Genomic DNA, 11,392 nt, shown 5'->3' with positions numbered 1-11,392 from the left:
AAATAAAACACTTCCATAATTTCAAAAGTTTTGACGCTTGCTTGAGGCGGTTTTTGGATTTTTTTTTTGAAAAAGAGTTGAAGTAAGTCTTCCCAGTTATTCCCATAAGAATTGAATTTCTTTCTCTACAACAGCATGTAACATCACCACAACCAGCTGATATGACAGAATAATAATAACATGCTCAGTAGCAACACATTCATGAAAACCCTTCTGGTTTGCAACCTCTACTTCCTGTTTACTGCAGCCATGCGTGTTGCGTAGCCTGGTTGATTTGCTCCAAACCTTTAGATGGAAAAGAAAAAAAATTGTATAGGTCTTCTGGACGGGTTCTTCTCTAATGAAACGTTTCGTCTCTCCTCCAAGAGACTTCTTCAGTCTGAGAGTTTCAGGCAAAATTCAGGCTTTTAAGCACTGCCTCCATGTGAGCAGCCACTGCTCAAAAGAAAAACACGCCTAATATGCATTTTCCCCTCTTGTTGCAACATTTTAAAAGTTTGTTCAAAATTCACGTTGCAATTAGCCAACTAAACTATTTAAAAAACAGGAATGATGGAACATGGAGGAACAAAGGTACAGCATCAGAGACTTTGGCATTTAGCTCTCATCCATTTAAGTTCGACGTTCCGGCGCGCTGCTTCATCTTGAAACCCGGCACAATCTCATTAGAGCCGCGCGTCTTTGATTACTTTCTCGTCACACGGCTGCTTTTTCCAGCACAGAGAGAAAATTTACCTCCCAGTGTCCCCAGGTTTGTGCTTGTTGTGTACGAGCTCACTCCCACTCATTTGTTTGCTACAGCATGACTCACAGGTTAGCATGTGTGCGCAGTGTGCACATATCTCTGTATTTTTTGGACATTATGTTGAAGTTTTAGTAGCAGATGGACCTCACTTGTCCTTCCCTGCTTTCCTGATATTCAAAGTGAAGCTGATGCAAAAGGCAGATAACAACGGCTCACTGTTCCTGCCTCTGCTATCACCACACATTCAGTTACATTTGCCTTTGAGATTATGTGTTTCATAAAGCTCAGCTGATGTTAACAGTGTTAAGTCACAATATATTCTGTAATTAAAGTTTTGCCTTGCAGAGGGCTGGGCTCACAGTCTGCATGAGGTTTAATAAATGAAAAGATTTATCTGTCAGATTAAATCCATTTATAATACGGCTTTATGATGCAAGTACTGCAGCACATTTTCAAATTATTGTATGCTAATATTTTGTTCCAGGCTGATCAGCGTGGACCTGACTTTTTTCTCTTCCATGCAAGTTTTTACAGAACAGCATTGCACTTTTAATTTGGTGAAAGCAATGCTCTTCCTTGAGTTTTAAACCCTTGCAGTAGGCAAAAAATAAATAAATAAATAAATAAAAATCATTTGATTTTTTTTTTCAAAAAGAAGGATGGAGTTCGTTTTAAGGACACAAATGTAGAGGGACAAATACTAAAACCTTCATAAACAATTTAGATACAAGACTAAAAAGGGAAACCAGACAACATTGAAAACATAAGTATTGTCCAATGGACTGAAAAAATAAACTGAAACAAGGACAGAAACCCAAACAGTCTGTGTACTTTTTGATCATTCATTTTTCATTTCAAAAACAAATAATGGATGGTTATTCTATTTTCTTTTTATACAGCAAAACCAGGAAAACTCTCCATCTTTTTACTTTTGTCAAACCGAAGGTTTAACATTGTTGTCAGCCCATGGACCCTGCTTCAGCTTCAAGTTCCTCAACTTGGACATCTTTAAGGACCATAATCAGACCATTTAAGGTGGAGCTAGATAAATAGTTTATTAAAAGGGAGGGTTGTGTATTTTCCAGACACATAGTTCAATTCTAAACCACAATCTAGTAACTATGTTATCTTCAGTTGTTATGAAAAATGCTGTAAATATCAAAAATAATTTAACTTTGAATCATAGCCTATCTGGCCTCGGCCTCTTTAAGAACCTCCTTCCATTTCAGACACTCCCACTTCAGCATGCCTTCACAACAATGCTTCAGGGGAGTGGCACTCTGCTGCAGGCAGCTCCAGGGAGGAGCTTTGTGTAAATAGGTGGAGCTTTGCACCACAGGACACAAGAGATTTAAGGATTTCTCAAACATGCATGAATGAGTTTGAATCCCCACCCTCCTTTAAAGGAAATTGCTAGACTAGCTACTAAAAATACAGTTAGCTAGATAAAGAAATGCTAAAGTACTTGGCTAGCATTTATTTATTGTACTATATCATACAGTGTTAAAGAGATCCCCGATTAGTTGTAACATTAGACTTTATTTAATAAACATATATTTTAACTGTAAAATAAAGACTGTAAAAATACTGTAGGATGTTAAGTTTTTATCATTTTCAAACTAAAAGTTTTAAAATATATCACACGGACAGGGCCATTTTATTTACACACAAAGCATTCTGGGTAAATGATGATGTGGATAGGTCATCGGTGCGAGGCTGCTAGCGAGCTATATCCACCCTGAAGGTTAATCTTGGACAATATCTGATGATCGACTCTTTTAAATGAAACCAGAGAGCGTTGACAGAGAGGAGAAGGTAGAAATGACTCAGCCTGGAACTGAAAATATGGATGGAGGACAACAGAGCTGCTTCATGGAAGAAGAACCTCAGCTTAGCCTGTTAGCTTTAGCTTTAGCCCCGATGCTATCACCATATACATGTATTAGCTCAGCGCTACACATTCTCCTCTCGTCAGTGAGGTCCTCCATTTGGCTTGTTTGTCACGCTAGCACTGAGCTAATACATATAAGGCAATATGAGCTGTGTCCAAAACGGCAGGCTGGGTCCTCTGAAGGCCGAATTTGTCGGCTGCATACGTCACAGCGCCGCGACAAAGGCCATCCAAAACTGAAGACTCCTCCGATGTGGCCGACAAATACGTCCTTCCTTTGGCCCGAATCGAAGGACTGGTCCGATGGATCCTTCCTGGCCCAGCATATCCCATAATGCATTGCGGCCCGACTGGAGATTTTTTATGCTAGTAATGGCGGACAAAGCGAGAGAAAAGAATATGTTTTAAATAAAAATATGGTGATATAAAAATTTTAAAAAATTAGCGGTTGTAATTCTAATACTTTTATCATTTGTATGGACATGTTTTAAATATTATTTTTGTCATAAAAACGCGAAATAAACTTGGATATACAGCGGGTCAGTTAGTTCTTCAAATGATACCTTTAAGTTAATTTTATAGTTTTGTGATATTAATAATGCTAATGTATTGATATTTTTCTAATTTTGATTTAAGTTTGCTTCTGTTTAGCGTCGTCACAGTTGCTAGGTGACATGACTACACCGGGGTAAAGAGGGGAGGCTAGACCGTCCAAATTCACAGCCTATTTTTTTCCCGTCTTCCCAGTCTACCAAGGACCCGGCCTGTTGTTTTGGACACAGCCATAGCGTCGGCGCTAGCACAAAGGCTAACAGGCTACGCTGAGGTTCTTCTTCCATGAAGCAGCTCTGTTGTCCTCCATCCATATTTTCAGTTCCAGGCTGAGTCATTTCTACCTTCTCCTCTCTGTCAACGCTCTCTGGTTTCATTTAAAAGAGTCGATCATCAGATATTGTCCAAGATTAACCTTCAGGGTGGACATAGCTCGCTCACACAGAGGACCTATCCACATCATCATTTACCCAGAATGTTAATGTTACAACTAATCGGGGATCCCTTTAAGCTCCTGGTTTGAGAAAAATGAAACAATGGAGCATTTTTTCCCATGTTTTTGGAGAATAAAATGAAAGTAAAATAACCATCTGTTTTTCAGATTCTGTTTTTCAGATTCTGTTTTCAAAAGGAAAATTGAATGACCAAGAAGAACACGGACCCCAAACCACAACAAATCCAAGCACTGCCCCTGTCCGTCAGTCTGTTATAAAAGTTATCATGATCTCCTTCACAAAACAGTTCTAGGACATGGCTTCAACAGTGAGCTTCTCTTTCTGAGTGTTTATAAATCAGCAGCTGGTCTGACCATGTGGCAAAAAGATGGTTTCATATATAATGAAGTGTTTTACATGACAGAACCTTGATCCAAAAAACACCGAACTGAGGTCAGTTTTATAGAGCCGTGACGAATCCAATAAAATAATAACAAGCTTTGTTGCTTCGTTGAGGGAATCATTTTATGTCGAGGTAGCTATAAAACATACAATAAAGTGGCCTATTTTCTCCCACTCCTGCCACAAACACATCTGAAACTGACCAGTTAATGTCCCGACCGCTGATCCCAGGACGGCGTGGACGGCCAGCAGTGGGGAGTACAACACTACGGCTCCCAGGATGAGGAGGGAGGGTCCGAGGTCTCCACAGGCATAGATCTGACCCACACCGAGGGGGATGCCATGGATCACCTGGGCAGAGATGAGGATTTGTTTTACTAAGTGAAACTAAATAAAAACTTTGCATGCAAGTTTATTTGCATGGATTAAACTCCAAGAGCAGAGAGAAACATAATATCAAAATGCACATTTACTTCAGTTTAAATCAGATTTTCTTCCTGCTGATGCACTCATACAAATGTTCCCCAACAGTCGTTCAGAGGCCGTGAGTTTCCATGGCGACACGACAGGAGGACCTGCCCGTCGCTGATATTTACAAGTCACAAATGTCCTTTAATTATACATCTGCCTGTCTGCTCCTTACACCTCAACGTGTGCACGTGTTTGCATGCATGTGTGCGTTTGTGTGATATTAACTGCGCTGTCAGAGCAGCTGGAGCTCCAACCAGAGCAGAGTGAGCGAAGCTGAGGACATCAAATATAAATAGGACCGACGTCATCCCATCTCAGGAGGGAACCAGGGGCTTGGAGCTGGAAAACTGTCATCTTTGAGTCTGCACAGCTTTGGAATCTGTTCAAAGAGTTGTAAACTAAAAAGATGATGGAGATTTAAAAAGGAGAATGAAAAATCCAGAAACATGAGGGTGGAAAAAAAGAGATAAAGCCGAGGGAGGAGGCAGTCGGGGAGACAAGAAGAAGGATTTAGAGGCTTCATTTCTTCTAAGAAGCAGAACAAATGAACTTGAAGAGCAACATTTATAAAATCAGAGGCAGATTAAGGGAAATAAACATGCAGATTATGATGAATGAAGAGGAAAAGGGACTAAAAGATGAAATGAATTTGATGAATTTATAATAAACAAACAAAGAAATGAAATAGACTTGCTGAAAGTAACTTTGTTTCAGGAACCCGCTGCTGCAGGGTGTGATGCTCTTTAAGATCATATGTAAATAACTCGCTGAGGATTTTGTGTCGGGATGATTAATCTAATGCCACAGTTTGTAAATCATCCTTTGTGTCAAACTCAAGGCCTGTGGGCCAAATGTGGCCTGCCACTGCATTTTATGTGGCCCACAAGAACTTCAAAGATGTATTAATGTCTTAAAATAAGCTATAGACTACATCTCACATCTCACTGCATCATTGATTATTTTACCAGCAAAATAACATCTTGCCACTAGGTGGAGCTGTGCAGGGTTCAAAAATAGCTGACGGCAAAATCTCTATTTAGCTGTATTTCCACGGTTATACTGGGAAGTGGGAATTTTTTTCTGTGGCCACTTTTCCCGTCATTGTGCAGGTTTACGGAAGTTTCGAGCAATCTCGAGAATTTTTTTCATGATTTTTTTCCAAAACTTCATTTCAAATTTATTTTACATGTCAGAGCCTGTGAAGAAAATTAAAAAACAATAAATAACATCAAATAACCATCTTCCAACCCACTCTGCTGCTAAAAAACATTCCCTGTCCTCATTTCCTCCTGCTCTGCTGCAGGCGCTGTCATCTCCGCAGCCAACACTCCGCCTGCCCCCCACCCCTTGGGTGTGTGTAATTAATGCAGATTTTTTTTTGCAAAAATTAGGGATTTTTGAGGCTCATTATATGAGTAAATATCTGGAGAGATTGACATGTATGAACTTATGAAAATTTTGTCAAGACTAATTTACTCATATCGAGTATGTTTGTTCTAATTGTTAGCATTACTGTATGTATACGTCCAAAAGAGGCGTCCAGTACATATATTTTAAATGTGTCAAGTGTCACATGGCCTTTACAAGTTAAATTTTAACTGGATCACCCCTCCAGTGGGAATTCCTGTAGGAAAGTGGGAGAGTTCAGAATTCAAGATGGCAGCTACTCACCACAACTCAACAGTGAGTAAAACTCTTACTTTTAATTGTTTTTCTATTTTATTTATTTCACATTTAGTCAGTGTTTCTAAGAGGACGTGTTAAAACACTGTTTCTAGGCAGGAAATACCAGGTAGAGCTCAGTTATTGTTTTTTATTGGTGTTCAGCTGTAGCAATGAGATGAGTAAAATTATATTTCTGTCAAAGTCAAACAAAATGTCGTTAATTACATCTGACCTTTTGAGGGCCACCATAAGGCTCATGTGGCCCTCAGTGAAAATGAGTTTGATGCTCCTGCTGTAAAAACTGATGAGTCAAACTAATATGTTTTGTCAGTTTTATGTAAAAGCTTTTGTGTCAACTGTGTTTGCAGATCAGGAACATTTAGTCAGAATTATTCCCTTGAAAACAGAGACTCGGAGTGAATACAAAATATTTGATTGCACAACATTTAGAAAGTTGTTTCTGCAGTAACTATGGGGGTCCTACAGTAATAATGTTCAGGATCTTTCTCTATTCTTATGAACTAACCTGCCTGGGACCAATCACCACAATACATGTAATTTAGATGAAGAAATAGTGCAAAACATAATTTTTTATAAAAGAGCTCCAGCAGTGACTGTTGCTTAAAAACAAGTGAGTCAGACCAGCTGATTAATGCAGGTTCTTCATGAATCATGGCGGCCATACTTTGGCTTTCAGCTTAGCTTCTTGATTTATGGGTTTTATTTTGTATTACTGTGGCTGGAAATGTTTCTTTCTTTGTTTGACTGAAAGGTCACTCACCACCTGGCTTTAACCTTTTCATCCGACAGAAGCTTTCAGTTTTATACACGATTTTTATTCATCATGTCAAGGTTCCAGCTGTGAAAAACCATGTCAGTAATTACTTTTTACCACGCAGAATGACTGAGAGCTCAGTTTTCTTTGAACTTTTGTTAAACGTGAGAACATTTCTACTTATACTGTCATGATATAAGACCAATTTATAAGGGTTTTGGTTTATATAGAGTAGCTGTTTGGATTTACACACAAGGACACAATGGTTCATTAATTCGACCATGTTTTGTTTTGGCAAAGTCCCCACCTGTACCGCAACAAGCGTGGTGTCGTTGTGGTCTAAAGCTCCCAGAGGTACAGCTGGGTGGTGTGGAAAATATGGGTTGTCTGTTCCGGTACAAAGGAGGTAAAGGATAAAAACGATGTTGAAGGGAAACACAGAAGCCGGCAGGTCCCAGTGGTCCAGAAATGCAGAGAGTCCGCTGGACAGAAAAACACTGGAGGACAGAAATGTTTTATTTCAGATGAAGTAGGTTACTAAAGAATGTATGTATTTTTCATGTGACGCACACTGGGACACAGTTCAGTGGATTCCAAAGCATCACATGATCTGAGAAGCACAAGTTAACGTTTGTTCAACAAAAATGGGCAAAAAGAGTCTTAAGATCTGAGGTTAAGGAAGTATAAAGAGAAGAGTTGATGCTAGGTCAAAATGATGAATGTACAGCTAACTGACGAGCAAATAGCTTTTGATTCAGACACTTTGTTTAAAACCTTGCTTACGAAATAAACAATGGAAGATGTTTTTCTATGTTTACACAATGTTTAACGTGAATTTTTAGTGCATTTATAGTAATTTGTGTTAAACTTTCCTTTAGGATAATATATGTGATTTTTTAAAATAAATATTCAGGCGTGCTTTTTCAGCTTATTGAATTTGCGTAATTCCAATAGAGTTTTCATACCTCAGCTTTTATCCAGTTAACCCAGGAAAGCTAGGCTTTGCTACGCACAACTATGAAATGGTCTATTAGGAACATTTGGTTAACCTGGTACAAAATGCAGCTAGTTTACCATAGTAAACACAAACACTACTCTAATGCCATATTTCTTCAGCTACGGAGCCAAATGTTGATGTTTAAATCATGAAAGGGGGCAGGGAACATGCATTCCTTCAAGGAAGGCCATTTTTTATTCATGAACACAACAATGACCATGTAAAAATGACTGCATTAATATTTTATGTGATGAGAAAACAATGTTTGTATCACTATTTGGTTTGTGTTGATTTATAATCAAAACAATTTGTGTTTTCAACACATGAACAAACTTTACATCTGGTAATTTTCTACAAGAAGACAAGAAGACAGTTTCAAAGACCATAGCTATAAAGATTTATGCTTTCCTGTTGATTTATCACTAACATTCTTATTTTTTAATTTACTTTACTTTTACTCATTGTCGAGCTACAGAATGAGCAGCACTTGTGTTTTTGACATTCTTACCATGTAGCTGAGCCCAAGCAGACAGGCAGCAGCAACCACCAGTACCAGTCTCCTGCTGAGCTGAACACCCCCATCAGCAGGGCCACCAACACGCCGTTAAACCCGTGAAGACCTCCTGCAACATCAGCGCTACAAAACAAACATGTTTGCTTTTATTGTCGCCTTTAATCATTATTAAAAATTAGGATCAAAACATGCATAATTGTTACTCTTTTTGGATCTTCATGAAAGACACCGTTTCATTTTAATGAGCAGCAGCTCAAAAGGGGAAGGTTAATTTATACAGAGCGCCAAACTTAAGAAAACATCACACACCTCTGTTAGGCTGCTGTTTTATTTAAACCCTCACAACAGGGCTATTCAAATAAATTGCTCTGGGGGCCAACAGCTCAGCGGCCGAACATCCAGCAGTTAAATACATTATGTAAATAAAGTATTACACAGATTTGCTACCTTTGAATGTATTTATGTTGTTGCATTTATTCATGAATACAACACACAGATCCCAATGTAATAAAAGTAGTGCGATTAAAACTAGATCAAAAACACTTGCCAAATTTTTAAAAACATTTTTGCCAGCCAATTTTTACCAGCTTTAGCCAAGATTCTGGCATTTCTGTAGATACCACACATCTATGTCCACCTAAAGGAACTTAAAGTAATTAAAGGGGCTATATCATGTAAAATCAACTTTTTTCAGTTTTATACCGTTATAATGTCCTCTCATCAAAACATGCCCAAAGCCTTACTTTGACTCATTCATGCATGTTTGAGAAATCCTGTCGTGTCCTGAGGTAGCCAGGCAGGGGAGCAAAAATGACAGGTTGGGACTAGAACCGCCTTTTGGGACCATCTCCGCCTCTGGGCTGTGTCTCCAAGCCGAACGTCCTCGTCTCGGAGCGCACCTCCCCACCCCCCACCACACACACCCCGCCCATGACTCCTGCAGCCTCTCAAACAACGGGTGAAACTGAAAGTGAAACTGAAACTGTCTGCTGAGCTCCTAACACTACTTCTCACTCAGTGAAGCTCTTTTCAGATTTAAAATACCTTTGAGGAAATGTATTTTCAGATGCCAAGTAAACTGCATCATAGCGCACCCCCCACCCCCCACCCTCGCGCGTGCTGAAACGGGCGGGACAGAAGCAGAAGGTGGTTCTTAAAGAGACAGAGGCCAATTTCAAGATGTTTAGAAGAGGAAGTGGTGAGAAGATAAGTTTATTTTCTTTTTAAACATAACAGCATTTTAATAACAACTAAAGGTGACATAGATACTTTATTATTGTATAGTATTTAAATGTATGCCTGAGAAACACATAGTATTGCCTCTTTAACGTAGAAAACTGGATATTTAAGTGATTAATGAACCAACTGCTGGGCCGGACTGCAGGCTGGATGTGGCCCATGGGCCACCAGTTGAGTAGCCCTGCCTTACAATAACAGAATATGGCTCACGGGTGACGGAGGTTCTAAAAAAGATGTGCAAATCATAGTGTGTAAACATGCGCTATAATCACCTCTTTCCTGTTTGGTGCACATTTGAGTGTTTTGGTGTAAATTCATCACCTCACCTGTCCTGTCCCATGATGACAGCTGTGAGCGTCGAGGCCAGTACACCCAGAGCCCCCAGCAGGCCTTGCCAGGGGGAAGCCCAGTACAGGGCGGCCAAGATGAGAGCACCGCTCAGCGGGTTGTTGGCCAGAATCACCCTGGTTACCCCTCTCAGCCCCCACACCAGCAGCTGCGGCACAAATGACTTGTCTGTGGAAACGGAATGAAAACAGCCAAATAATCACAGATGTTGTAAAAAGGCAATTTAGCGCACTGAACATATTTCTCAGTTGGATTATCTGGCTGCCGGTTCAGGCGTTTTTCTAAAAGAATGGAGATGGTATTTTAATGATGATTTAATGATGTTTTGTGCTGGAGGAGGAGAGCAGCCCGGTTCCCTGTGGGAGTTGTGTTACCATTACATCGACATATTTAACAGCAAGGTAAGCATCCTTGAGTTATTAAGGATCATAACTTTTACACTTTTGTTTTATCTATCATCTTATTTAGAGAAAACTTTAGGAACCATTTTACTTCAACAACAATCCTTTTATTTTTGTTTGTTTCAGAATTTTCCTACCCTGCATATATTTATCCAAGTGCTCCATGTCTCCGGTGCACAACGTCACACCGTCCAACACACGCCGACTGAAGCTGGCACAACTCCTGCTGGCCTCCTTCGTCTCTATTTTGGTTTCCATCCACATACCAGCAGCTGCAGGGCGTCCTCAATACAAATTGGCGGAATTGGTTGCACTAATCCAGGAAAATCCTAAAATTTCTTTTTATTCTTGTTGCACCGCTGCTTCTTTTCCTTCTGGTTCATCCCTTCTCCTCCCTCTCCCTGTTCTCTCTGTGTTGAAGTGTAAGGGGTGACTTATCAACCTACCGACTGCCTCTTCTGCTAGAGAAAGAACAAAGTTCAACCCCGTCAGCTGTAGCTACAGTGAGGGAAGACAGTCTGGTCAATTTGTCCTGCCTTGTTTTCACATTAACCTCGTCCTCTCTTAACCCTTTCTTGAAACTTTTTCCACCCAACGTTTGTCCATTTGAGCTACTCATCTACTTTTTATTACAGTGTGTGAATGAATGTTTGTCTTTCCCCAGATGCATAAATGGAAACGTTTAATAGGAGATCATTGAGAACACTTAAGCTTTCTGATCTTGAACAGTTAAATTTCTTTGCATTTTCAAATAATTAAAATATCTTGTGTTGAAACTGACTCTCCACTACAACGGCACAGAACTTTTGCAAGACCTTAAATGCACATAAGCAAAAAATGTGTATATATATGTAGAGGTAACCCTGGTGAAAAAAAACTTTTCTATTGTTTTTTCTTGGTCTTTGATTTTAATTTTTTTACACTTATAAGAAGAAAATCATTTTAAAGTGTTTTTATT

At 39.5% G+C, this 11,392-nt stretch overlaps 1 protein-coding gene across 1 annotated transcript in view; it reads right to left on the bottom strand.

Moving 5' to 3' along the window:
• Window positions 1–10,975, bottom strand: part of si:dkey-183c6.7 (urea transporter 1) — a 22,063-nt gene extending 11,088 nt beyond the window's left edge. Inside the window, exons 1-5 of the mRNA XM_014019074.1 lie at window positions 10,572–10,975; window positions 10,012–10,201; window positions 8,441–8,569; window positions 7,243–7,432; window positions 4,228–4,375 (exon numbers count right to left, since the gene is read on the bottom strand). Of these exons, the coding sequence (XP_013874528.1) occupies window positions 4,228–4,375; window positions 7,243–7,432; window positions 8,441–8,569; window positions 10,012–10,201; window positions 10,572–10,698 (784 nt within the window). The 5' untranslated portion in view covers window positions 10,699–10,975. The remainder of the gene's footprint in view (window positions 1–4,227; window positions 4,376–7,242; window positions 7,433–8,440; window positions 8,570–10,011; window positions 10,202–10,571) is intronic.
• Between the last annotated feature and the right edge of the window lie 417 nt (window positions 10,976–11,392).

This window comes from Austrofundulus limnaeus, unplaced genomic scaffold, assembly GCF_001266775.1.
Source record: "Austrofundulus limnaeus strain Quisiro unplaced genomic scaffold, Austrofundulus_limnaeus-1.0 Scaffold208, whole genome shotgun sequence".
In the NCBI taxonomy this organism is placed as follows: domain Eukaryota; kingdom Metazoa; phylum Chordata; class Actinopteri; order Cyprinodontiformes; family Rivulidae; genus Austrofundulus; species Austrofundulus limnaeus.
This window is presented reverse-complemented; position numbering and strand designations above follow the sequence as displayed.